The sequence below is a fragment of the Miniopterus schreibersii genome (genome assembly GCF_964146895.1).
Source record: "Miniopterus schreibersii genome assembly, chromosome: 18".
Classification (NCBI taxonomy): Eukaryota; Metazoa; Chordata; class Mammalia; order Chiroptera; family Miniopteridae; genus Miniopterus; species Miniopterus schreibersii.
The window spans coordinates 14,186,277-14,208,115 of NC_138121.1; the positions used below are offsets into that span (position 1 = coordinate 14,186,277).

Here is a 21,839-nt window from a genome sequence, read left to right on the forward strand (position 1 = left end):
AGGAAAAAGCTTCTCTGGTTAGTCTCGCCGCCGCTCCCCACCCCCTCATTCTGGAGTGGGGCAGGGCCTGGGCTGAAAGGAGGGTGAGAGGTGGCAGGCTGGTCCCAAATCACTGGGGCCCAGAGTCCTAATAATCGGCCTGACCACTATCCTAGCCCATTCTTGGAAGTGTTCTTCCTAAGCTCACGGGAGCCCTGGTTCCACCAGGCAAGGCCCATACATGGCTGCCTCCTTACTCCTGGTTCTGCCATGCCCCCCAGCAAACACACACATACCAACAAGACAGCTCGCTCAATACAACAGCCCTGGCAGCAGTTCTTATTGCTTATGCCCAGATGGGGACACTGCCCCTCAGGGAGCTAAGTGATGTTCCCAGGATCATACAGGCAAAAGGTAAGAGAACTGTCCCAAGTCTTCTGGAATTCAGTCCAGGACCCTTTCCTCTGTCATCCCTTGCCACTCTCCCCATCCATCCACTGGAACACAGGACAGGGAGAGCCCTGTGTTTCCTTCACCTGTAATTTCACAGGTGAGCACTTCAGTCCTCTCCAGGGGCAGTTCTGAATCCCCTGGTCCTTAGTGTCCCGGCCAGCATAGCCTCCTGCAGGTAGAGATAACCGAGCCTGGGCCACTTCAGCCCAGATTGGGGAACTCCTGAAGTAGGCCTGTGAGCAAAGGGTTTGATCTGGGACCCAGGTGGGCAGAGAGGTACTCTGGAGACTGAGGGCCCAGTCCTTGCCTAGCTCTGCTGCCAGCTCCCTCTTCCTGGAACTCAGAGCCTCCAGGTTGCAACCCAGTGGAGCCTAGAGTAGACAGCCCACCCCACCCCATCCTGCTCCAGAGTTTTGACAATGGGAATGAGTACTGGTCCTCCACACCATCCTCTTTCCAATGGCTATGCCTCCTTAGAACTTGCGACCAGTGTTCTCCCTTAAAAAGCAAACCCTCCCTCCTGAACCTCACTTTCCTATTCACAGACCTCTCAGGAGTCTGCTATTCTGGTTTCTTCCACCACATCACCTTCCGTCCCTCCCTATGGTCTCACTTCAGGCTGTACTCACCATGTACTAATAGATGTTTCTCAGACTCCAGCAAAGAATCCTCAGTCTTGACTGATCTGCAGCCTCCTCTGTCACAGCAGGTGGGTATTCCCCTAGCTTTCAAATCTTCTAATTTTCCTCCTTCCTCTTTGGGCTGCATTTCTGGCTAGTGTTCTTCAGGACCTCCCCCTGGGACACCCTACCCCCTCTCACCTGTCCATTTTTGAATCTATAGCCTTGACTCTCTGTTGAACTCAAAACTATAGATCCAGCTGCCCTCAGACTCTCCCTGGATGTTCTACAGGAACATCATGCCCAACTTGTTCCAGACAGAGCAAGCACTTCACCTCCTCTAGGCCCTGTCTCAGCAGGAAGCCTCTCCTTTAATCCAACTGAAAAAGACAAACTCTGGGGTCCTCTCTCACCTCACTCCTTATCCAGTGTCACCGGGCCTGTTATTCTTTGTCCGAAACAGCTCTGTGTTTGTCCCTTCATCTCTGCTGCCCCTGCCCCAGCCTGGGCCACTGTCTCCCCCCCCCCCCCCATCATCCTCACAAGCCTCCCAGCCTCTATTCCTGAAACCCATTAAAGGCTCCTCACTGACCTCAGGATAAAATCCAAACTATAAAATATGGCTTCCCAAACCCCATGCTATCTACCGCCCCTGTTCACCAACCAGTTTCTGCAAATCCACCCACCCCTAGATATAGCCACTCAAACTGTCTGTTCTAACATCTCTCCCTCTCACCTCCCTCAAGACCTCACCTGAGGCTTTCTCTACCCAGGACATTGCCCCCCCACACACACACACACCTTCCCCTATTCACACTCATCTCTCTCTGGAAGCCTAACCCCATAACCTGGGTTAGGCCCCTCCTCAGTGCTCCCAAAATTCCTTGTATTTTTCACATCAAGAAACAAGTACCAGGCCCTGGCTGCATAGCTCAGTTGGTTAAAGCATCATCCTGACATGCCAAGGTTGCAGGCTCGATCCTTGGTCAGGGAACATAAAAGAAGCAACCAGTGGATGCATTTTTCTCTCTCTTTCCCTTCCTCTCTAAAATCAATAAATAAAAATTTTAAAAATAAACAGGTAACATTTTATTACTGTGGCTTAATATTTGGAGCCCCACACTGAGTGTCAACTTGGAGCAGGCAATATTCGGCTATTTTGTTCACCATTGTATTTGCAGCACCCAGGATGATGCCTAAGCACAGCAGGTGCCTAATGAATTGTTCAATGAGAAGAGGTAAGGACTGGCTGGAAGCCCCTCTTCTGGGGTGGGTGAAGTGAGGCCGACCTCTGCAACAAATCACCCTCACACTCTACCAAGGTACTGGGGTGAATTCCCAAGGGCACCACAGCAGGCATGGTGGGTGCTTGTTTGACTCCTGGAGAAGGCAGTCAACTCTGCCCAGCAGCTCGGCTAAATAGGGTTGTAAGTCTTGTGGATGGACAGGTCAGCAGTAGCAGCAGAAGGGACCCTCGGGTCATCCAGGTGCTCCAAACCTTAGCTGGGCAACTGACTGACTACCCTTTTGTCTGGTACCCAGCCTAGGCCGGGCCGCCATCGCCATCGGGATTCGCCAGGCCCAGCAAGTCCTCTGCCAGACTGGTGAGCTCGTTCTCCTCGAGTGCCTCCACCAGGCGCTGCAGCGTGGCGCGGCGGCCCTCAGCCTGCACGAAGCGCCGCAGTAGCTGGAAGGCCTGCTCGTACAGGCCCTCGCGCTCGTACTCGTAGGCCAGGGAGTCGAGCACTGGGTCCCGAAGTGCACGACAGTCTCTCTGCAGGGAGCGCCCAACCTTGCGCCATTTGAGGCCCACTGAGCGCGCAAACGTCTGCTGGTCCTGCAGGCTTAGTGGCCGGTTCACTGCGGGAGGGAAGGGGGGGTGGAAAGCGGAGTGAGCTGGGGCAGGGCCACACCAATACCCTTCCATTCCCGCCCTGCGATTTCCAGATGACGCTGTCTCTACCTCTCCAAGAGCACCTCACCTATGGGCTGACCCTGGAACAGAAAAGTCTGGCCAGATGGCGGTGGCAGAGATGGTGGTTTCTCCGACGTAGCGGGGGCCAGGGACTGCAAGGGGGCTGGAGCTACTTCCCCATTGCCACCCTGGCCCCCGGAGCCGCAAGTCAGATTCTGGAATGCATCCTCCAGCTCAGCGAGTTCCTCGTCCCGGAGTCGGTCAGGCTACGGAGAGGAATGCGACGTTGGTGGGGGTCTGAACACGAATCCCTGCCCCACCCGACTCTGGCCCCAGCCCAGCCTCACCTTCTGGGCAAAGATGCAACTCAAACAACGTTCCTCATCCGTCAGCAAGGTGTCCAGCCGCTCCGCGCCAGCACGCAGCTCCAGTTGCAACGGCACAGCGCGCAGGGTGAGCTCCGCTGCCAAGCAGCCCTCCAGCGCGGCGCGCAGCGCCCCCTCGCGGTATGCGCGGAGGAAGCGGCCGCAGGGCTGGCGTCCGCAGAAACGCAGCTGCACAATCAGCTGCGGATCGCTGCGGTGGATCTTGAGCATCTGCAACACTTCTGGGCTACCGCTCTCTGCGGAGGTGGGCAGTCAGGCGCCAGTCAGTCCCCATGCCGGGCCATTCTCCAAGAGGTCGGAGGAGAGGTGAAGCCCGCGGTCAGACCCCCTCCCTACCCCCAGGCAGAGGGGCACGGGGTTACCCCAGAGCTCCCAGCCAGAATACAGTTGGGATGCCAGAATGAAGGCCAGGACCTATCACAGGGAGTGGGTACCATCCTAGCCCCATTCCTGAAGCCCCAAATTAAGGTAGACAAAAGGGACGTGAGGAGAGACTTTGCAGCACAGAGACGGGCTAATGCCTTGGGTAGCCAAGCCATCTTGGTCAGCGACCAGCGGGGCAGGGAAGGGGTGGGAGGTATCAGAGCTTCAGCCTCCACCAAGTTCGGATCCCGCTGCTCCAGAAGGAGAGGGGATCTTGCTCTGGAGCCCAAGTGGGATGTCCCAACTGGCTTCAGTCCCCTGTAACCTCTGCCTCGACATGGGAATGAGGGACCCAGAAGGTAGTTATTGAGAAGGGGTCTTGGGCAAGGAGTGCTGCAGTGAGAGAGGAAAGAGGAGAGAAATGCGTGATTAGTAGAAAGCAGTGAGCTGGCTGGTCTGGGGCGTGGGGGACATTGAGCAGGGAGACGTTAGTGTGCACACATAGGTAGATCACACACAGACATGAGGATACATGTCTACACTCAAGGGCACACATGAGTAACAAAGAAGAGAGCCTAAGCAGCCAGTCCACCTCCTCCCCTTCCCATCAAATCTTTTCCCTAACAGTAGTTAGGCACATGCCCACAGAGTTGGGGGGGGGGGGCTCATCTCCTGACTCAGCCCACAAAAAGCCACCGCCTTTTCTCCAAGTGACTCAACAACGAACCTGCCAATGCAGTCCGAAGAGCGCTGTACACTGCCACCTTCTTCTGGGGGTGAGCGTAGGCATCGGACAGTACCACCTTGTCCAGCGAGGACTCCACAAACAGGTATGCATTGCCCACCCACTCCTCCAGCCCATTTGGCCCAGCTGCCATCTTGCCTCCTGGAGATGCAGATAGGCATCCAGATCACCCCAAACCCAGCCCTGGAGACAACCATCCAGTCCCACGTATCCCAGTTGTCCCCACCCAGTAGGCACACTTATTCATCATTCCACAGGCAGCCCCTTGTGTGTCTGGCTCTGCACAGCCCAGCCCAGCTCAGTTCCAACTTGCAGTGAGAACTGTCCCTCCACTGCCTTCTCAGAGAAAGAGCCCAGGATCACAGTGGCGAGAGAGAGGAGAGGTACTATCCTGCAGTGGAGTCAGAGAAGTTATGCCTTCTCCTCAGGCCAGGTTGTCTCTCTTACCAAAGCTGACAGGAGACATCTTCATCCTGGGTGGTGCCCATGCCTCACAGCCAACCAGACCCATGTCCTGGTATGCCCCCAGCTTAAACTTGAACTTCCAGGATCCCTTAGGACCACAGCCCCCCTCTCCCACTACAGCAGTTTTCTCACCTGTGTTCCTACTATACATTCTGACTTCACTTCAAAGGATACCCGTAGTTTGTGCCTGCCCAGATTCCTTTCCCCAATCCTGACTGACTTTTGGGCTATAGGGAGGGCTAACCCCACTCCATAGCTCCAGGTGTGGGCATATGAAACAGGTCTGGCCAATCTGCATACTCCATTCACCTTTCTAAAATGATTAGTTCAGAGTTGGGTAGATTCAAGTTGGACCAAGCAACCTGCAACTTTGGCTGGACCAATAGGAAAGAGGCACTAGTTTCCCTTCCCTTGGGGCTGAACTTGAAGGAAGGGTAAGTCTCCCTCCTTTGCTACTGGTTGGCAAGAGCTTGACTGAGAAAGAAACTGACACAGAAGGAAGCAGAACTCAGAGGTGAAGAGGTGCACTCCTAACCACATTATGCCTCTGGTTCAGCTGCACCCTGGACTTCTCTCAGTTATGTGAGCTAAATCATTCCTTTTTGTTCTAAAATACTTGGAGCTGGGCTCTTCTCTTATGCAACTCAAATTGTTCTATTACAGATTCCTTCCCTGTTTAGAGAGAACCAGGGCCCGGTGGTTCTAGTATCTCTTCCATCTACTGACAAAATCCTAGCCCTAGACCAGGGGGCGAAATTCCCAGCCAGAGAACCACTGCACTGCCCTCCATTTCAGTGTCCTCCCAGTTACTGCACCATGAGGCCTGACTCTTCCTCTCCACTTCACCTGAGGCAACATCTCACCCTTATCCTATAAAAATAGGCTCAAGACCCCACCTCCTGCCCCACCAGCCATACTCCTTTATTCTCTGGTCTGGCATTTACATATTGTGGGTTAGGAGTGGTGCTGAGCCCCAGCTGTGAGCACCCTGGACTGACATTGCTCTGGGCAGGACAGATGGGGTGGCCCCAGCTGGCATCCATTTACATGAGGGACAGAGAACCTCAGAGAGGGATGCCAGGAGGAGCCAGGACCACGGCCTTGGACAATGTTGGGGAAGCTGTGTTTCAGATCGGCCCCAGATCTTACTATGAGAGCCAATGCTGGGAGAGTAACTGGGCAGGGGCCATGCAGCATCACCCAGACCTGGCAAGAAAAATACCTGGTGATGGTCCTACCCTGGGTCTGAGCACAGGGGAATTAGTTTTGAGTCTCCCTCCCCCACACCAATAGCTTTTTGGTAGAAAACATTAATACTTGTGTATTTACCCAAAACAATGGTCTTTGGGGAAGGAGGAGATTTGAGGGATTTTAATTTTCATTGTATTTAGCATTAGTCTACTTTATGTAAAATAGATACATTTTCTTTGTATTAAAAAGGCAAAATAAATTTTTCTTAAAAAGCAAAAAATAAAGACAGGGTGAGTCTCTGTATGTGAGAAGTGAGGCCAGGTAGGGAGACAAGTGGGCAGCCCTGGGGGAGTGGCCCAGGGGGTAGAAAAATGTAAAAACCTGTCCTGGAAACGTTTGCTCTTTCATGTCTTCTTAGTCTCCTGACCTGAGGGTGCTGACCCTATGGATGGATGTGATCCCACCCCAAGGGGTGGAAGGGGGGAAGCAGGATGAGCCAGAGTCTGCCCAGCAGCCCTTGGGGGGGGGGGCAGTGGAAACCTGGAGGAGGGGAGACACTCCATCACACTCACTAGGACTGTACAAATGAGGGAAGTCAAACAGGTCCGCCAGGGCCCTCGGCTCCCATGTCCCATTGGGAACTCTTTCCTACCTGTCTTTCCACAGAAGCCCCTTCTCGGGAAGCCCTGGACCTTACCCTCCCGGAGTCTGCCTCTCTTTGGGCTGGGCCAGGATAGGTCCTGGAAACGCTTAGCTGGGCTGAGACTGCGTGACCCGTGGGTACCGATTCAGCAAAATACTCCCCTGCCACCAGGGGCCAGTGCCCCATTAACACGCCCTAACGGCCCGGGCGGCAGCCCCACCTCTGGCCGGGTGGGTGGCGATGGCCTGTGGGCGTGGCTCCCAGACCACTGAAGGCTCGGGACTCCCAGCATCCAGGCCGGCGCGCCCCCTACTCGACTGCGCCTCTTCCGAGCTCCGCTGGGAGCTCCCGAGCCTCCCACTCGCCCACCCTCCTGGTGGGATTTCGCGTGCGGGACTACTGGCTGGGACGGGCAAGAGGTCTCTGCTCACCGATCCGTTCTTGTCCCTAGGTGGGACAAGGAACCTGCGGGGGCCAAGGCCGGTACCCCCTTCCCCGCCTCCCACCTAAACAGCCCAATAGGCTGCCGCTCCCACCCGGCCCCCGGCAGCCGCGGATGACAACCGCGCCGCTTCCAAGCTCCTGAGCCAGGATCCACCTCTGCTCCGCCGGCACCGGGAAGCCCCCCACCCTCTGCACTGACCTGGCCCGCCCGGCCCGGCCCGGCCCGGCCCGGCTGCACTGGACTCGCGCCGCTTCCGTGTGTGCGCGGAGCGCAGGGGCGGCGCCCCAGCCCGAGCCGCCCCGTCCGCCCGGCGTCCCGCCCCCCGCGCCCCACCCCCCGGGCTCCCCGCGGGTCCTTTCCACCCATTGCCCCGAGTCCCCAGCCTCTGGGCAAAGCTCACCTGGTCCACTGAGCAGGTAAGACACTGGCGTCTGAGATTAGACGGCAGGAAAAACTGCCCTTGGCGAGGGACTTTCGGGGACTTGTGGCTCTTAGGAGAACGCAGGGTTCCAGGGTGAGAGCTGCCCGCTTCCTCCGGAGGGAAACGGATCTACAAGGGGATGTCCCCTGGGGGCCAGAATTTTCTGGCGCCTTCTGGGGGATGGAGCTCGATGGTCTCTGATCTCTGCTGCTCCCCGACGCTCAGGACGGGGTGCCGGTGGGTCCCCGGTTCAAGCCTGACCGAGGGTATCTCAACTTCCAGGATACACGTGCAAATCGCAGCAGGGAGTGTTAGCCTGGAAAACATGGGGAGATAGAAAACTGGCAAGTGGTGTGAACCCTTGTGCATGAAAACCTTCAAGCACCTTTCAATAAAACTGGCAACTTAAAGAGAAGACGCGTATTTGCCAACAGCGCCCGCCCGGGAGAGGCAGCGCCCTGGGGTGGATCTGCAGGATCCCAGGTGAGGCTAAACCGCCCCGTGGGAGCCAGGGCTGCTCGGTGATCGAGATCGGACCTTGAACCCAGGGCCCCTCGGGCCCCAGAGCTTTTCTCCCACCAGCCTTTCGCTGGAAGTACCCTGGTGTCTTCCCCTAGAGGTGGAGGAAGGGAAGGAGCTTTCCCTTCCCTCTCTGGGCGGGTTCCACGGCGCTACACCCGCTCCTCCGCTTCCTGATTGGCTTATGGCCCCTGTCAATTAAAAGCCTTCTGCAATGCTCCCGCCCTATTAACCCTATTGTCCCTCCCTAGCGACTGAAGGGGCTAGAACGCGGGCTTCTCAACTTGGGTCCTGTGGGTTACCCCGCGCTGGTTGGGCTTCAGATTCCTGGACGCTCCCCTTTCCCGAGGATCTGGGTGAGCAGGTGGGGCCGCGAGTTCTGTACTGGGAACAAGTGTCCGAGTGGTTCTGAGCCCCCTCGCAGTCTGAGAAGCCCCGCTACCCGTGGCCCTCCAGGAGGGGGCTTGGACCCCAGCCCTTCCCTAGCACTGAGGGTCGCAGCTGGGCGGGGAGCCGTTCAGTGGCCCCTGGAGACTAGTCTGAGCAGCTCTGAGGGGGGGCGAGGCGGGCCCTCTGAGCTGGAGGGGAGCACACGGTTGTTGGGAGTCAGGGCTCTGCAGCTACCCTCCAACTTCTGTAGGAAAGACTTTCGTCACTGGGAGAAAGATCGGATAGCACGATCTAAAATCAGGGTATTTGGACTTTATCAACCACGTGTAGGTCGTGGTTGCTTTCCTTCTAATACTGTATAAAACGGGAATCCCCCCCCCCAAATGATAACGTAGTTTAAACGAGAATCAGCTGTTCTCTCTCACATCGATGTTTCTGTCTCCCTCCCCTCCCCCCAATAAATAAATAAATAAGAATCAGAAATCCTTCAGCATCCAGGGCCAACTTCCTGGGCCTGAGACCTGTGCACTAGCACAGGGCTCCATGCTTGGTTTAATAACTTGGTTATTATAATAACTCGCTCTGCTGTCACTGGCTTGAAGCTCTTCCTAATGCTTTGAATAAAGAGTGCCACATTTTCATTTTGCACCGGGCTCCGCAAATTATGTAGCAGCTGCTGGGCCACAAGCATTTCCATACGTAGGCTCTGGTGTTCCCCTCTACACCCTGGCTTTCCTGGGCCCAGGGACACCCCTCTCTCTCCAAGCCAGAGCTGCTGAGGAACCCCCACCCCACGCCCAGCAATGGCTGAACCTGGAGAGCAACTGCCTGCGGAGGTGCTGGCCCTCATCTTCCGCCACCTGCCCCTGAGGGACCGCGCCGCGGCCGCCAGGGTCTGCAGAGCCTGGGCTGCTGCTGCCACCTGCAGCGCTGTGTGGCACGACACAAACGTCAGGTGAGCCCGTTCCTCCCCTCCTTCCTCTTGCCACCCTCCAGTCTTCTCTCCCCATATTAAAGATCATAATCATTAATGCATATATAAAACCACCGTCATTACTGACAGCCTACTATGTACCAACCATTGTTCTAAGTGCCTTACATATATTAATTAACAGATAGTATTATTACCTCTATTGCACGCCTCTAATGAAAGTTGAGGCAGAGAGAGTTAATCACTTCCTGCAAGTCACTCAGCTAGGGAGCAGCAGAGGCGGAATGTGAACGTCTCCTTAGAGACCGCTGAGCAAGCCCAGTTCCTAAAACCCTGGCTCTCCCTGCCAGGATTTCAACTGTGGCAGATGCCTCTGAAGTCTTCTAAACGGATAGAGTGGGTGTTCTCTACTAGCACTGGCGGCTTGTTTGGGGTAACCAGGCATGGTGGGGTCAGGGAGGTGTGTGGCAGGGGGGCAGAAAGTGGGGATGGTAGCTGGAACCCAGGCTGAGGGATGGGTAGAGGCTTCTCTCCGGATCTCAGGGACTCAGCCCATGCGTTTTCTCCACCGCTCTAACCCCAAGTTGCTACTGTGAGCGAGAAGGCGCGCTGCCACCGTGTCTGTCCGACTGCCTGGACCACATTCGCAACCTGCGACTGGAATTTGAGCCATCGAGGGAGCCGAGCCGCCGGGTGGCTACGGAGCTGCTGACCGCACTGGCGGGCCGCAGCCCAGGGCTGCGAGGCCTGCGCCTGGAGTGCCGCGGAGAGAAGCCGCTCTTCGACGCGGGCCGCGACATCCTGCAGGCCGTGCGCGCCATCTGCGGGACCGCTCGCGCGCTGCGTCTCCTCGACCTGCGGCGCTTGCCCTTCACTCTGGACGACTCGCTGGTCCTGCAGGCGGCACGCGGCTGCCCTGAGCTCCGCAGCCTTTTCCTGAACAACGGTACGCTGGTGGGCAGCGTGGGGCCGGGCTCCGTGCTCGAGCTACTAGAGGCCTGCCCGCACCTGTGCACTCTCGGCCTGCACCTGGCCAGCCTGTCACACGCGGCCCTCGACGCCCTGGCGGCGCCGCACCGCGCGCCTTTCGCGCTCCTGGCGCTGCGGTGCGCTTGCGCTGAGGACGCGCGCGCCCCACCTCTGCCCGACGAAGCCTGGGCCGCGTTGCGCCGCCGCCACCCGGGACTGGTTGTGGAGGTGGAACTGGAGCCCGCAATGCCCGCCGAGAGCGTCACGCGCGTCCTACAGCCTGCAGTGCCGGTAGCTGCGCTGCGCCTGTGCCTCTCGGGGGACACCGTAGGCCCGCTGCGCTTCGCAGCTCTGCACTACGCCGCAACCTTGCGCGTCCTCGAGGTGCGCGCCGCGGCCTCTGCACAGTTGGACTCCGCGCTAGAGTCGCTGGCCGAGCGCTGCCCGGGCCTGCGCGAGGTGCACTGCTTCTGCGTGGTGCGACCCGCCGTCCTGCACGCCTTTCTCGCGCACTGCCCGCGCCTGCGCAGCTACACGCTCAAACTAACGCGGGAGCCACATCCCTGGCAGCCCAAGCTTGTGGAGTGATGAGGCCACACCACTCCCGTCCCTGCCCCAGCAGGCTTGTGGCTTCTTAGATGCTGGGTGGATTTGCCCTAGGGAGCGCCAAACGCTAATCTGCTCCTTCACAACTCTGTTGCCTCTTGGGCCTCTCGAGGATTGGGGGGGACGGGGAAGACGTCCCGAGTCCACTTGACGATCTCAGCATCTGCAGACGCCCCATGTCCCCGCGGTACTGGGATCAGCCTCCTCCAACCGCCCTCCTCTGAGAGCCCTGCGCCAGCTCCGGGACCCCGGCGTGGGGTGGCAGGGAGCGGAGGGCACAGGCGCAGGTCAAGTCTCAGGGGTAAGTGTGAAATAAACAAATCCTGAAGCATCTCTGCGTCTAGTGAAAGACCCCGTGGCCTCTGAAGGGAGGGCAGGGATCCCGCAGAGGTCGGAGGAGCTGTCCAGGTAGAAGTGGGAGAGACAGACCTTAAGGTCCGTTGTACTGAAGCTGCAGGAATCAGGGGCGGGGCACTCCTTACCCTTGGACTGACGACGCCCAAGATTCGGAGGGAGGGTGTCCAGTTCTCTTCCTCCCTCCCTTCCTCCTCCGCTCCTCTGTGACCGCTCTACCCGAGGCTTCACTGTGCCCATGACCTTCGCCTTCTAGGATTTTACCCGCCCACACCAGGTTGCGCAAGGGATATTTCTTCCGAAGAACAATGGGAGAAACAGCGGGTCTGAGAAGGGTGGAACTCGAACCCAGGCCTCCCTCTCCCCGCCCCTGCACACACACCGGATCCCAGCCTGCCCTTTCAGTCTGCCGGTGCGGCGGCCCTGGCTGAGCCCCGCCCCGCGGGTTTGCACGCGGCCCCCACCTGACCCGGCGCGGGGGTGGGGGTGGGGGCGGAGTAGGGCTGGCCAGGCGGCAAACACAGCACTTTCCGTGGCTTTGACGAGCCCGCAGCGGCCCAGCCGATCCATTGGCCGGGCTGCGACTCCGCCATGCAAGAAGCGCCAGCCGCGCTGTTCACAGAGCCGGGCCCCAGCCCCGTGCCTGCCTTCCTGGGCAAGCTATGGGTGCTGGTGGGCGACCCGAGTACGGACCACCTGATCCGCTGGAGCCCGGTGAGGGCTGGGGGCCCCCCACTCCCCCGGGATGGTGGTACCCGGGATGCCTCCACGTCAGGGAACATCTGCTCCCACCCAACCCCCGCCTGGGACGGGGCTGTGGGTCTCTCGATTCAGCGGTACAGGGTAGTTTATCTCGGAGGGGGTGTGCGAGATGGAGGTAAGGTGACCTCCTCTGGGCCGAGAAAAGAGTAGGAGCCTTCTGGAGACTTAGAGCCCAAAGGATCTTTATGGTCATTTAGTTCCCGCACCAACCCATCAGACAGATCGGAAAACAGAGGCCAGAAGAGAAGGGCTGGGTCCGGTTCTAGCTCAGAGTCACATCACGGGTCTGGAACCCATCTGGGCCTGGGACCCCGGTTTGGCCTCTGTACCTCCTTTCTGGGAACCGAGTACCGAGTCTGGGTCTGGCTGGGGCAGGGATTAATTGTCACCACCCCAGCCCAGGCCTCAGAACTGGTTCTAGCCTGCATCGGCCCTTGTCCCCACGAGCGACAGGCCAGGTCCCCAGAGTGAGTGCGCGTCGGCAGAGTGAGGCCCGGCCCGCGAGGGCGCGGGCCGCTCACGGTGCTGTGCGGTCTCCACCCGCACTGTTGGCGGGAGGGCGGTGTCCTCCGCAGAGCGGGACCAGTTTCCTCGTGAGCGACCAGAGCCGCTTCGCCAAGGAAGTGCTGCCCCACTACTTCAAGCACAGTAACATGGCGAGCTTTGTTCGGCAACTCAATATGTGTGAGTCCCTCGGGCCTGGCAGGAGTCGGGGGTGGGCGACTTGGTGCAAGGAGAAAGGGCAACGGACGGCTCCACGCCCGCTCCGCAGACGGCTTTCGGAAGGTGGCGAGCGTTGAGCAGGGCGGCCTGCTCAGGCCCGAGCGCGACCGCGTCGAGTTCCAGCATCCGAGCTTCGTGCGCGGCCGGGAGCAACTCCTGGAACGCGTGCGGCGCAAGGTGGGCCCCCGCAGGAACCCGCAAACCCAGGGGAGGTGTTGGGACCACTGGCCGCGTTTTACGCGACTCGGGCCCGACGTTGCCTCCCGCCCGCAGGTGCCTGCGCTGCGCAGCGACGACAGCCGCTGGCGCCCCGAGGACATGGGCCGGCTGCTGGGCGAGGTGCAAGCTTTGCGGGGAGTGCAGGAGAGCAGCGAGGCGCGGCTGCTGGAGCTCAGGCAGTGCGGGGGGTGGGAGTGGGGGTGGGAGTGGGGGGCGGGGGAGGGTTGAGGAAGGGCGAGGGGAGTCTGGCGAGAGGGTACTGCAGTTCTGGGCAGCTCCTTCCTCTCTCGTGTCTTGGCGCCTTCATCCAGACAAAATGTGCGGGGCTGTGGAACTCTGTTCTCTATGGAGGGATGAGCATCCTGTTGGTCGCGGGTTGGGACCTGCCATTCTGTAAGAGTGGTGACTGGGCCAACTCTCAGATACCTCAGCACCTTCCCACACCTTCCCCCAGGCAAAACGAGATCTTGTGGAGGGAGGTGGTGACACTACGGCAGAGCCACGGTCAGCAGCACCGGGTCATTGGCAAGGTGTTCCTCTCCCCAACCCCACTTCGCTCTCCCACTCCTCAATACCCCCCTCTGCCCTCTAGCCCACCTGGAAGTGCTTTGTTAGGACAGGTGGCAAAGTCCAACGGGTGATTTAACCCTTTGCTTTCACTTCAGCTGATCCAGTGTCTCTTTGGGCCACTTCAGGCTGGGTCCAGCAGCGCAGGGGCTAAGAGAAAGCTGTGAGTGAGAAAGCTAGGGACACTCTCCTGCCCCCCCCCATCCAGTATCTCCCCGGTCTCCTCCTCCAGAAACCCTTTCTCAGGAATCCTCACACCCTACCCCCACACCAGTCTTCCTCACCCCAAGGCCATCTCCCCAGGACCCCTCTTCCAGGACTTTCCCCCTCTCCCCCCAACTTCACCACCAAAACCCCCACTCTCAGATCCCTCAGTTCTAGGACTTCATTCCCAAATTTCCACCCCAGCACCCCTTTCCCCTTACCCCAAAGCATCCCAACATAAGAAGGTTTGGGGTTCAAACCATGCTCCCTCCCTCTCCTTTCTATCCCCAAAGAGCTCCCATGGGGGGGGAGCCCCTTCTGCCTCCAGCACATGACTGTTCCCCCAGCAACAGGCCTCAGCTCTGCTGACTTGGCTGCTGGGGCCTGTAGGAGGGAGGAGGTGCAGACAGGGGGGCTTGGGAAATCAATCTGCCCAGCCCTCTGTCTGTACCCCACCACCCTGCACAGGCCCCTGATGATGGATGAGGAGAACTCATGCCCAACACCAACCAAATTCAGTGCCTGCACCCTGCCTGGTGCTCTCCTCCAGGACCCCTACTTTACCCAGGCGGTAGGTTTTGCTTTCCCTCCCTTCCATAGGGCACGGGGCTTATGGAGAACCTAGCCCTTTTTCCCATTCCTCTCCCAAAAAAGAGAAGATGGGGATCAGCCTTCCACCCCGTCACCCCCTGTAACCATACCAGGCTCCCCAGCATGTGCTGTAAAACTCCCCCCTTAGACCTGGGCTGTGTGAGTACTGGTTGGGTTCTAGCTCACCCTGTGGCTTGAGGTGAAGGGTTAGGCCTAATCTTTTACTTGCAGCCCCTCCCAGAGACCACCGTGGGCCTCAGCAGTCCTCACAGGGCCAGGGGCCCCATCATCTCTGACATCCTGGAAGACTCTCCATCCCCTGAAGGGGCCAGGCTTTCTCCCTCCAGTAGTGGCAGGAAGTAAGAGGAACAAGGGGTGTCCTCTGGGGAGCCCATTGGGGAGAGCCTGGCAGCCCAGATGGCTGTGGGGGTAGGGGAGATGTCAGTGCCAGGGTCTGGTTGAAGCTTTTCTCTGGTACAGGGAGAACAGCCTGGCATTGCTCAAAGAAGAGCCAGCCAGCCCAGGGGGGGACAGCCAGGCCAGGCTGACCCTGGCCCTAAACGACTGTGAATTCTGCGTGACAGCCCCCCCACCACTACCTGTGGCTGTGGTACAGGCCATCCTGGAAGGAAAAGGGAGCTTCAGCCCTGAGGGGCCCAGGAGTGCCCAACAGTCTGAACCAAGGGGTCCCAAGGAGGTACCTGACAGGTGAGCCGAGAGCCCATTCTTTTAAAATTTTTTAAATTTTCTTTCTTTTTTTAATCCTCACCAGAGGATATTTTTTTCATTGCTTTTCAGAGAGAGTGGAAAGGAGAGAGGGAGGGAGAGAGAGAGAGAGAGAGAGAGAAGAGACACATTGATTGGTTGCCTCCCACATGCACCCTGATGGGGCCGGGATTGAGCCTGTGCTCTTGGCTAGAATCGTACCTGGCACCCTTCAGTCCTCAGGCTGACGTTCTAACCACTGAGCCAAACTGGCTAGGGCCAGAGAGCCCATTCTTTTCTTTCTTTCTTTCTTTTTTTTTTTTTTAATATAGCTTTATTTATTTCAGAGAGAGGAAGGGAGAGAGAGAAACATCAATGATGAGAGAGTCATTGACTGGCTGCCTCCTGCATGACCCGGACTGGGGATGGAGCCTGCAACCTGTGCCCCAACTGGGAATCGAACTGTGATCTCCTGGATCCTAGATTGATGCTCAACTGTTGAGCCATGCCTGGCCGGGCCAGAGGGAACATTCTTGGCCGTGAGCCCTGGGGGCCACCTTGGCAGTTAGACTAGCAGTAACTTCCCAGCCTTGTCTGCCCCTTGGTGGCTGAGGGGGATGTTGGGTATTATGATATGACCTGATTTCTCAGAGTTGCTCTAAGGAGTACTAGCATCAGAGGTCCTGGAAAGTGGAAACAACTCTGTGGTAGGGCTCAGGAATCTGCAGTTTAAACTAGTCCATTGGAGTGCTCGTAAAGACTGTAAAGTACACAACAGTTTAAGAATCACTGGTATTGACAATTGCATAGGGAGGGCACACATCCCAAGACCCCAGCTCTACAACCCAAACCTCAGGCCAAAGGTAGGAGGCACTCTTATGTGCTCCTCTATGTGTGTGTGTGTGTGTGTGTGTGTGTGTGTGTGTGTGCGCGCGTGTGTGTGTGTGTGTGTGTGTGTGTGTGTAAGGGGTTCCTTTTCCTACCATTTTCTAGATATTGTCAGATTTAGACCCTGATGTATCCAGGTTCTTGGGGAACCTAATTGGGGGAGGCGTAGTTACTCTAGGCTAACAGCAGTTCTCTGTGCACAGACAGCCTCTGGGCCTGGAGAGGGGGGACCGGAGCCTGCTGCCTCCAATGCTACTTTGGCCCCCCCCTGGAAGTGTGGAACCTGCAGGGCCCCTGGATGTGAGTACACCTTCAACAGGGCATGGGGCTTGCAGCCTGGGAAGGGCACCATTGACTGGGAGCTCCCCCAGGTGCTGGGCCCCAGCCTCCAAGGGCGGGAATGGACCCTGATGGACTTGGATGTGGATCTGTCCCTGGTAAGATGGGGGTGGGGAGGGCAGGGGGTTAGAGGTTGCTGAGCCAAGTCCTTTGATCCATGGCTGTTCTCTCTCAGCCAAAGCCCTAGCTCCTTTCCCCAGCTGCTTCTGTGGGGTTCTCCCTTGCAGATGCAGCCCTTGGTTCCAGAGAAGGGTGAGACTGAGTTGGCAGTCAAGGGGTTAAATTCTCCTGGCCCAGGTAATGGTTGTGGTGGTGGTGGTGGTAGGGGAGTGGCCCTGATTGGCCAGAACTACCATGATTGGGTGGGCTGGGGCAGGTTTTGTTTTCTGGGACATCCCTCAAGTTCAGGTTGCCCTGTGGAGAGATGTTTAAGCCACCTGTCCCCTCACCACTGGGTGAGAGTGGGGAGGCTGAGAATGGATGTTTCATCCTCGAGGACTAGAGGGCAAGGTGGGTGAGGCTCCCCATCCCTGAAGAAGGTGGGGCCTTTCTCCTTGCCGAGCACAGCCCCACCCCTCCTAGGGAAGGACTCTACTCTTGGCATACCACTCCTGCTGGACGTCCAAGCGGCTTTGGGAGGCCCAGCTCTCAGCCTGCCTGGAGCTTTAACGGTTTACAGCACCCCTGAGAATCGGGCCCCCTGCCTGGGCCTGGGGACTGATCCCTCCCCCTGACACTCTCCCGTCTGGAGCCAGCCTGGCTGAGGGCTGGCCCGCAGCCTCGCGCCCTCCTCGGCTTCCTGTCGCCCCCTGGCGGAGGCTGAACGAAGACCCTGCTGCGCCGCGGCCCCTTTCCGCTACCAAGTTATGCACATAAACCGCATTGTTCCCCTGTGTTTCTGGTCTCTTTTCTCTACCGGCCGGGGAGCACAGAAGTCATGAGGGAGGAGGGGCGCTTTTGCGTTCGTAGAAGCGTCCAGGTCCTAGGGCTTTAGTGGAGAAACCCCTGGAGAGTGGAATGCTTGGGGAGCCTGCTCCTGGGTCTCTGCTTAGGCCCGGACGCTCCGGCCCTGACCATTGCAGCCTCCGGGAAGTGGGGGTTTGGGGGGTTACGCCCAGCTCCGCAAGGAACCCGCTGTGTGATCCTGGGTAAGCTGGTCGCCTTCTCTGAGCCTTCTCTGCGGTACATAAAGTGGGGTCGACGAGAAGATAGGAGTAAAGCGCCTGGGAATTGCCAGGCCCAAAGTGGGCACCGAGTCCGTGGGGCCGCGGGCCGCGGGGCCACCTCGCTGACTCAGCCGGCGCGCGCGGCGTGGGGGAGGGAAGCGGCTACGTAAACGAGCCCGGGCGGAGCGCGGCCTCGGCGGTCGGCCTGCCAGCCTGGGGACCAGAATGCCCTGTCTCCCCGGGCCCCTCCCGGTTCCCGGCAGCCCTGGCCGCCCCGCCCCCACCGCAGCTGCTGCTCCCATCCCCAACCCCAACCCCAACCCCAACCCCGCCCAGCCCTTTCTGCCTCGTCACCTCGTGTCCCGCCAAGGCTGCACCCAGAGCGCACCGGACAGGGAGCCCCACCCCACCCTGCTGGGGGCGGGAGAAAAACTGAGAGCGGGCAGAATCCGCGCCCCCGCCAGCAGCGCTCCAAGGTCTGTGAGCCCCGCCCCTCCACGGGACTCTAAATCTGGGACCGGGTGGACGGGAGACGACGGAAGCCTGTGGTCGCACCCGCGCAAAGGTTCCCGCACTGTCCCACAACTCTCACTCCCTAGCAAAAGAGCGCGCGGAGCCAGGTGCGGAGAGGGACCGAGCCCCCCACCACGCCTCGATCTGGGAGCTGCCTGGTGCCCCGTGAGGATCTGGCCCGTGACCCTTGAAGGACTGGCCGCAACATAACTTCGGTACAGTATTTACTCCTGAGCACTGAGTCTCAGAGGAAGGGCCTAGACCAGCGGGGGTTTCTGCACCCAAGACAGGACCAAGGACAGGACTTGGCAATGGGAGAAGGACCCTAACATAAAAATAACTTTATTAGGAGTGAGGGAGGCTGAGGGGCCATCCCACCTGCCCCTCCCTTTCTGCACCTGTTCAAGAGTAGGCTCTGCCCCCTCTCCCTTCTTGCACCTGTGACGGGAGGACAGTCTTTGGAAGCCTCAGCTGAAGAGGGCAGAGGATCTGTGTGTACAGTGAAGTGATGTCAGTTAGTGTAGTGCTGAGGACATATGCTGTTCACTGGGGCGCACAGAAGATGAGATGGAACCATTCTTCCTATAACACACTCAGGTATTGGAGTGGACAAGGGGACATTTATTTGAGTCTTAGAGGATGGGTCCACAGCTTGGAGGGAGGGGAAGGGTGTTTCGTGCTTAAGGAACAGCATCTGCTAAGGTTCAGAAGTGCCAGGGGCTTAGCGAGTTCTCCTAGCACAGAGGGTTGGGGGAAGTGAGGGAAAGCCTGGCTGTCCAGGAGGTGGGAGGTCAGCCAGGCCAGATAGCCTGAATTCTCTCTGATGGGTAGTGGGGAGCAGGGGACAGGTAGTTAGGGCTGACATTCTGCTTGGCAGGAGACCTCATTGTAGTTCAGGTTGGAGCAAGTCAGATTACAGTTCTGTCACTTGGTCTCTCTGATCCTGTCTTCTCATCTGTAAAATGGGGACAATAAATGCTGCCCCAAAGAATTGTCAAAAGTCTCTATGCTGTGGGGGTGATGAGATGGGAGGGAGAGGTGCTCAGAGAGACTGTCAAAGGAGATGAAGTGAGGATGGTGAGGGTGAGGGGGGATGCTGATACTCACTGAGAGGTGGAGGAGCAGCATTTGTCACAGAATGCCACATGAATGGAGAAGGAGGGCCAAGGGGTAGTAGTCCTAGTCCCTGATAGTAACTTGGGGGAGGGGTTGATACTTTAATATGGCCAGGAGGGGTGAAATGACCAGAGAGGTATAGCATGACACCAGGTGTTAATGAGGGAGACCTGGAAGGCAGGAGGGAGCTAGGACCAAATCTGCTCTTCCAGACCTAGAGGAGGTAAGGAGGTAGAGGAGGGACCCCAAAGGGAGGAAGAGACCAGGAGGGTGCTGTGTGCACAAAGCTAAGGCTGGAGGAAATGGGCTGAGAAGGGAGTGGTCCAGGACCTGACCTCTTTGCCCCTTAATGCCAGGGGCCTGGCTGCCTGGGTCAGGCATTCCAAGAGGGGATGGGCCATTGTCCTCAGATGTCAATAAGTGGACAAAGTAGATTAGTTTCTGGCTAACGCCTGTTGTTTGGTAAAAACAATCTCTCAAAATGGAAGGATCCATGGAGGAAAACAGTAAAAGTTGGGCAAGCATTTAAAAATAAATTGTTGATAGCTTTTTTGAGTTTGGCCCTGGGTACTTCAAGATGAAGCAAGAGATGGCTGTGAGTCATTCCCAGGGCAGCAGGGAAACAGTTTGGTCTCAGGTGATGTCAGGAGATCTTGGCCAGAGTTAGGACTAAAGAGAATTCAAGTATCCCTGCTCAGATATTAAGGATCCAGGAAGGGCCAGGAGACCACACTGGGGTTGCAACAAGGTAGTGGCATTGGTGAGGGGGTGCAGGGGCAGGTCCTGTCCTGGAAAGATGGATCTTAGGGTCAGGATAAGGGGTGTGGTCATTCTCCGGTGGATGAGAGGAGCAGGAGAGGATCTCAGCACTTTCTGCTCTAGGTGCTGAGGGGATTCAGGGCTCTCGGGGTCTAGGCTATGAAAGCAGTGAGATGACAGAGAAGTATTCAGCAGATAGACTGGAAAGGACTTGACTGCAAGCTGGGTGTGGGGTCTTTGCCCGTTAAGGTCAGGAGGCAGGTTTGGGAAAGAGAAGTTAGTTTGGATAAACTGGGTCTGAACAGATAGCAGAATCTGCAGGCAGCTGGGGCTCAGGAGGTCGGTCCTGGTTGGGGAGAGCGGTCACAGAGTATTAAGGGTCTTGGGAGAGCGGAGGAGAGGAGGGCCACAGCTGATGTTTAGGGACCCAAGGAGACGCACGAGGAGGAGACAGGACTGAACCGGCCCGAGAGGCAGGAGTGACGTCCGGTGCTGCAGAGCTGTTCTGCCCGCTGGGGTCGAGGTGAACTTAGACCCCGGCCATGGGTGTTCACTGGAGCCCTGGGAGAGAGGTCAAGGGCGGGGAAGCCCTGGCCCCCACTGCCTCTCTACCCCTCCCCAGGCACCCCCACGATGGGCAACGCGCAGGAGAGACCCTCAGAGACGATCGACCGCGAACGTAAACGCCTGGTAGAGACGCTGCAGGCAGACTCTGGGCTGCTGCTGGATGCGCTGCTGGCGCGGGGCGTGCTCACCGGGCCGGAGTACGAGGCGTTGGACGCGCTGCCTGATGCGGAGCGCAGGGTGCGCCGCCTGCTGGTGATCGTGCAGAGCAAGGGCGAGGCCGCGTGTCAGGAGCTGCTGCGCTGCGCCCAGCGCACCGCGCGCGCGCCCGACCCGGCCTGGGACTGGCAGCACGTGGGCCCCGGTGAGCGCGCGCGGGGCGGAGCCTAGATCAGAGTGGGGGCGTGCCGGGGGCGGAGTTCTAGCCTCCCCCCCAGAAGTGGGCGTGTGCAGAGGAAACCGCCCAGGGGTAAATTGAACCTGAGACACTCCCACTTCCACCTCAGGCTACCGGGATCGCAGCTACGACCCTTCTTGCCCAGGCCACTGGACACCTGAGGCAGCTGGCTCAAGGACCCCATGCCCTGGTCTGCCCAGAGCTTCGCACTGCGATGAGGCCGGGGGTTCCGATGCAGTGCAATCCGGAACCCTCGACGAGCCCCAGACAGAGTTAGAAGCTCAGGCCTCTGAAGGAGCTGAGCCCGAGTTGGAACCGCAAACGGATCTGGAACCAGAGGCAGAACCAGAGCCTGAATTGGACCCAGAGGCCGAGCCAGAGCCGGAGCCAGACCAGGAGCCAGAACCTGACCCCGAGCCAGAGCCGGATCAAGAGCCAGAACCCGACCCCGAGCCGGATCAAGAGCCAGAACCCGACCCCGAGCCAGAGCCGGAGCCAGACTACGAGGCAGAGGATGAGTCTGAAGGTAAGGCTGCCCAAACCCGGTGCCAGGTTTGCGGGAGGTTGTGGCCCGGGAGGCAGAGGATGGGCCCTACCTGACTGACCGCTTTCCCCCTTTTTCTCTAGATTCCTGAAGGCCAGAGCGCTGACAGGCCATTCCTCATCCAAGCAGAATAGGAACTGGGATCATGCCCTGGCAGGGTTGGATTACCACCAAGGCTTCACCTGGGCCCATATTCGCTAGAAGTGAATAAACTCTTGAGGGTCAGTCTGGGCTTTCTTGTGATTCTGGCTCTTTGCCCATGAATAAAGGTGTGGACCTGTGCTCTGAGTCCCAGAGACCTGGGCAGCCCTGTGCCCCACTACCCAGTCCTCAGCCCCATTTCATCAATAGCTCAAGCTGCACCCCTGGAGATCCCAATTCCAGGTG

At 58.4% G+C, this 21,839-nt stretch overlaps 4 protein-coding genes across 12 annotated transcripts; 3 read left to right on the forward strand and 1 right to left on the reverse strand.

The window, feature by feature from the left end:
- Nucleotides 1-2,121: 2,121 nt before the first annotated feature.
- On the reverse strand, nt 2,122-8,248 carry TRADD (TNFRSF1A associated via death domain). 3 transcript variants are annotated; one of them, XM_081118545.1, is made up of 5 exons: nt 7,606-8,248; nt 4,444-4,602; nt 3,315-3,589; nt 3,035-3,233; nt 2,122-2,912 (listed from the first exon to the last, which is right to left on the reverse strand). In XM_081118545.1, exons 2-5 carry the CDS (start codon nt 4,592-4,594, stop codon nt 2,596-2,598), a joined length of 942 nt encoding a protein of 313 aa, XP_080974671.1. In that variant the 5' UTR covers nt 4,595-4,602; nt 7,606-8,248; the 3' UTR covers nt 2,122-2,595. The 3 variants fall into 3 exon arrangements, with proteins under 3 accessions (XP_080974671.1, XP_080974670.1, XP_080974669.1); XM_081118544.1 differs by lacking the exon at nt 7,606-8,248 and adding an exon at nt 7,404-7,460; XM_081118543.1 differs by lacking the exon at nt 7,606-8,248 and adding an exon at nt 4,909-5,120.
- On the forward strand, nt 7,544-11,374 carry FBXL8 (F-box and leucine rich repeat protein 8). 3 transcript variants are annotated; one of them, XM_081118541.1, is made up of 4 exons: nt 7,544-7,621; nt 7,909-8,109; nt 9,302-9,490; nt 10,051-11,374. In XM_081118541.1, the coding sequence occupies exons 3-4, from the start codon at nt 9,339-9,341 to the stop codon at nt 11,021-11,023; spliced, it is 1,125 nt and encodes a 374-aa protein (XP_080974667.1). In that variant the 5' UTR covers nt 7,544-7,621; nt 7,909-8,109; nt 9,302-9,338; the 3' UTR covers nt 11,024-11,374. The 3 variants fall into 3 exon arrangements, with proteins under 3 accessions (XP_080974667.1, XP_080974666.1, XP_080974668.1); XM_081118540.1 differs by having other exon boundaries at nt 9,306-9,490; XM_081118542.1 differs by having other exon boundaries at nt 7,593-8,109; nt 9,306-9,490.
- Nucleotides 10,962-17,288, forward strand: HSF4 (heat shock transcription factor 4). Of its 3 annotated transcripts, none has more exons than XM_081118537.1 (13): nt 10,962-11,342; nt 12,733-12,841; nt 12,930-13,057; nt 13,154-13,278; nt 13,554-13,629; nt 13,765-13,829; nt 14,339-14,441; nt 14,693-14,820; nt 14,942-15,169; nt 16,258-16,354; nt 16,426-16,491; nt 16,621-16,690; nt 16,976-17,288. In XM_081118537.1, the coding sequence occupies exons 2-13, from the start codon at nt 12,811-12,813 to the stop codon at nt 17,125-17,127; spliced, it is 1,269 nt and encodes a 422-aa protein (XP_080974663.1). In that variant the 5' UTR covers nt 10,962-11,342; nt 12,733-12,810; the 3' UTR covers nt 17,128-17,288. The 3 variants fall into 3 exon arrangements, with proteins under 3 accessions (XP_080974663.1, XP_080974664.1, XP_080974665.1); XM_081118538.1 differs by lacking the exon at nt 10,962-11,342 and adding an exon at nt 11,913-12,109; XM_081118539.1 differs by lacking the exon at nt 10,962-11,342 and adding an exon at nt 11,913-12,109 and having other exon boundaries at nt 14,679-14,820; nt 15,046-15,169; nt 16,976-17,287.
- A 97-nt stretch (nt 17,289-17,385) lies between these two features.
- On the forward strand, nt 17,386-21,773 carry NOL3 (nucleolar protein 3). Of its 3 annotated transcripts, none has more exons than XM_081118548.1 (5): nt 17,386-17,541; nt 18,159-18,287; nt 20,570-20,875; nt 21,018-21,434; nt 21,536-21,773. In XM_081118548.1, exons 3-5 carry the CDS (start codon nt 20,581-20,583, stop codon nt 21,541-21,543), a joined length of 720 nt encoding a protein of 239 aa, XP_080974674.1. In that variant the 5' UTR covers nt 17,386-17,541; nt 18,159-18,287; nt 20,570-20,580; the 3' UTR covers nt 21,544-21,773. The 3 variants fall into 3 exon arrangements, with proteins under 3 accessions (XP_080974674.1, XP_080974672.1, XP_080974673.1); XM_081118547.1 differs by lacking the exon at nt 17,386-17,541 and adding an exon at nt 17,904-18,035; XM_081118546.1 differs by lacking the exon at nt 17,386-17,541 and having other exon boundaries at nt 17,732-18,287.
- The last annotated feature ends 66 nt before the right edge of the window (nt 21,774-21,839 follow it).

What these genes read in the sequence shown, in the direction of transcription:
- HSF4 (XM_081118538.1), top strand. Translation starts at nt 11,987, where the DNA reads ATGCAAGAAGCGCCAGCCGCGCTGTTCACAGAGCCGGGCCCCAGCCCC. An exon ending in CGGCTGCTGGAGCTCAGGCA is followed by an intron (nt 13,279 to 13,553) that starts GTGCGGGGGGTG and finishes ACCTTCCCCCAG; the next exon opens with GCAAAACGAGATCTTGTGGA. An exon ending in AACCTGCAGGGCCCCTGGAT is followed by an intron (nt 16,355 to 16,425) that starts GTGAGTACACCT and finishes GAGCTCCCCCAG; the next exon opens with GTGCTGGGCCCCAGCCTCCA.
- NOL3 (XM_081118548.1), top strand. Translation starts at nt 20,581, where the DNA reads ATGGGCAACGCGCAGGAGAGACCCTCAGAGACGATCGACCGCGAACGT. An exon ending in CTGGCAGCACGTGGGCCCCG is followed by an intron (nt 20,876 to 21,017) that starts GTGAGCGCGCGC and finishes CTTCCACCTCAG; the next exon opens with GCTACCGGGATCGCAGCTAC.
- TRADD (XM_081118543.1), bottom strand. Translation starts at nt 5,077, where the DNA reads ATGTATAGTAGGAACACAGGTGAGAAAACTGCTGTAGTGGGAGAGGGG. An exon ending in TCTTCGGACTGCATTGGCAG is followed by an intron (nt 3,590 to 4,443) that starts GTTCGTTGTTGA and finishes CCACCTCCGCAG; the next exon opens with AGAGCGGTAGCCCAGAAGTG. An exon ending in GTTGCATCTTTGCCCAGAAG is followed by an intron (nt 3,234 to 3,314) that starts GTGAGGCTGGGC and finishes TCCTCTCCGTAG; the next exon opens with CCTGACCGACTCCGGGACGA.
- FBXL8 (XM_081118541.1), top strand. Translation starts at nt 9,339, where the DNA reads ATGGCTGAACCTGGAGAGCAACTGCCTGCGGAGGTGCTGGCCCTCATC. An exon ending in TGGCACGACACAAACGTCAG is followed by an intron (nt 9,491 to 10,050) that starts GTGAGCCCGTTC and finishes TCTAACCCCAAG; the next exon opens with TTGCTACTGTGAGCGAGAAG.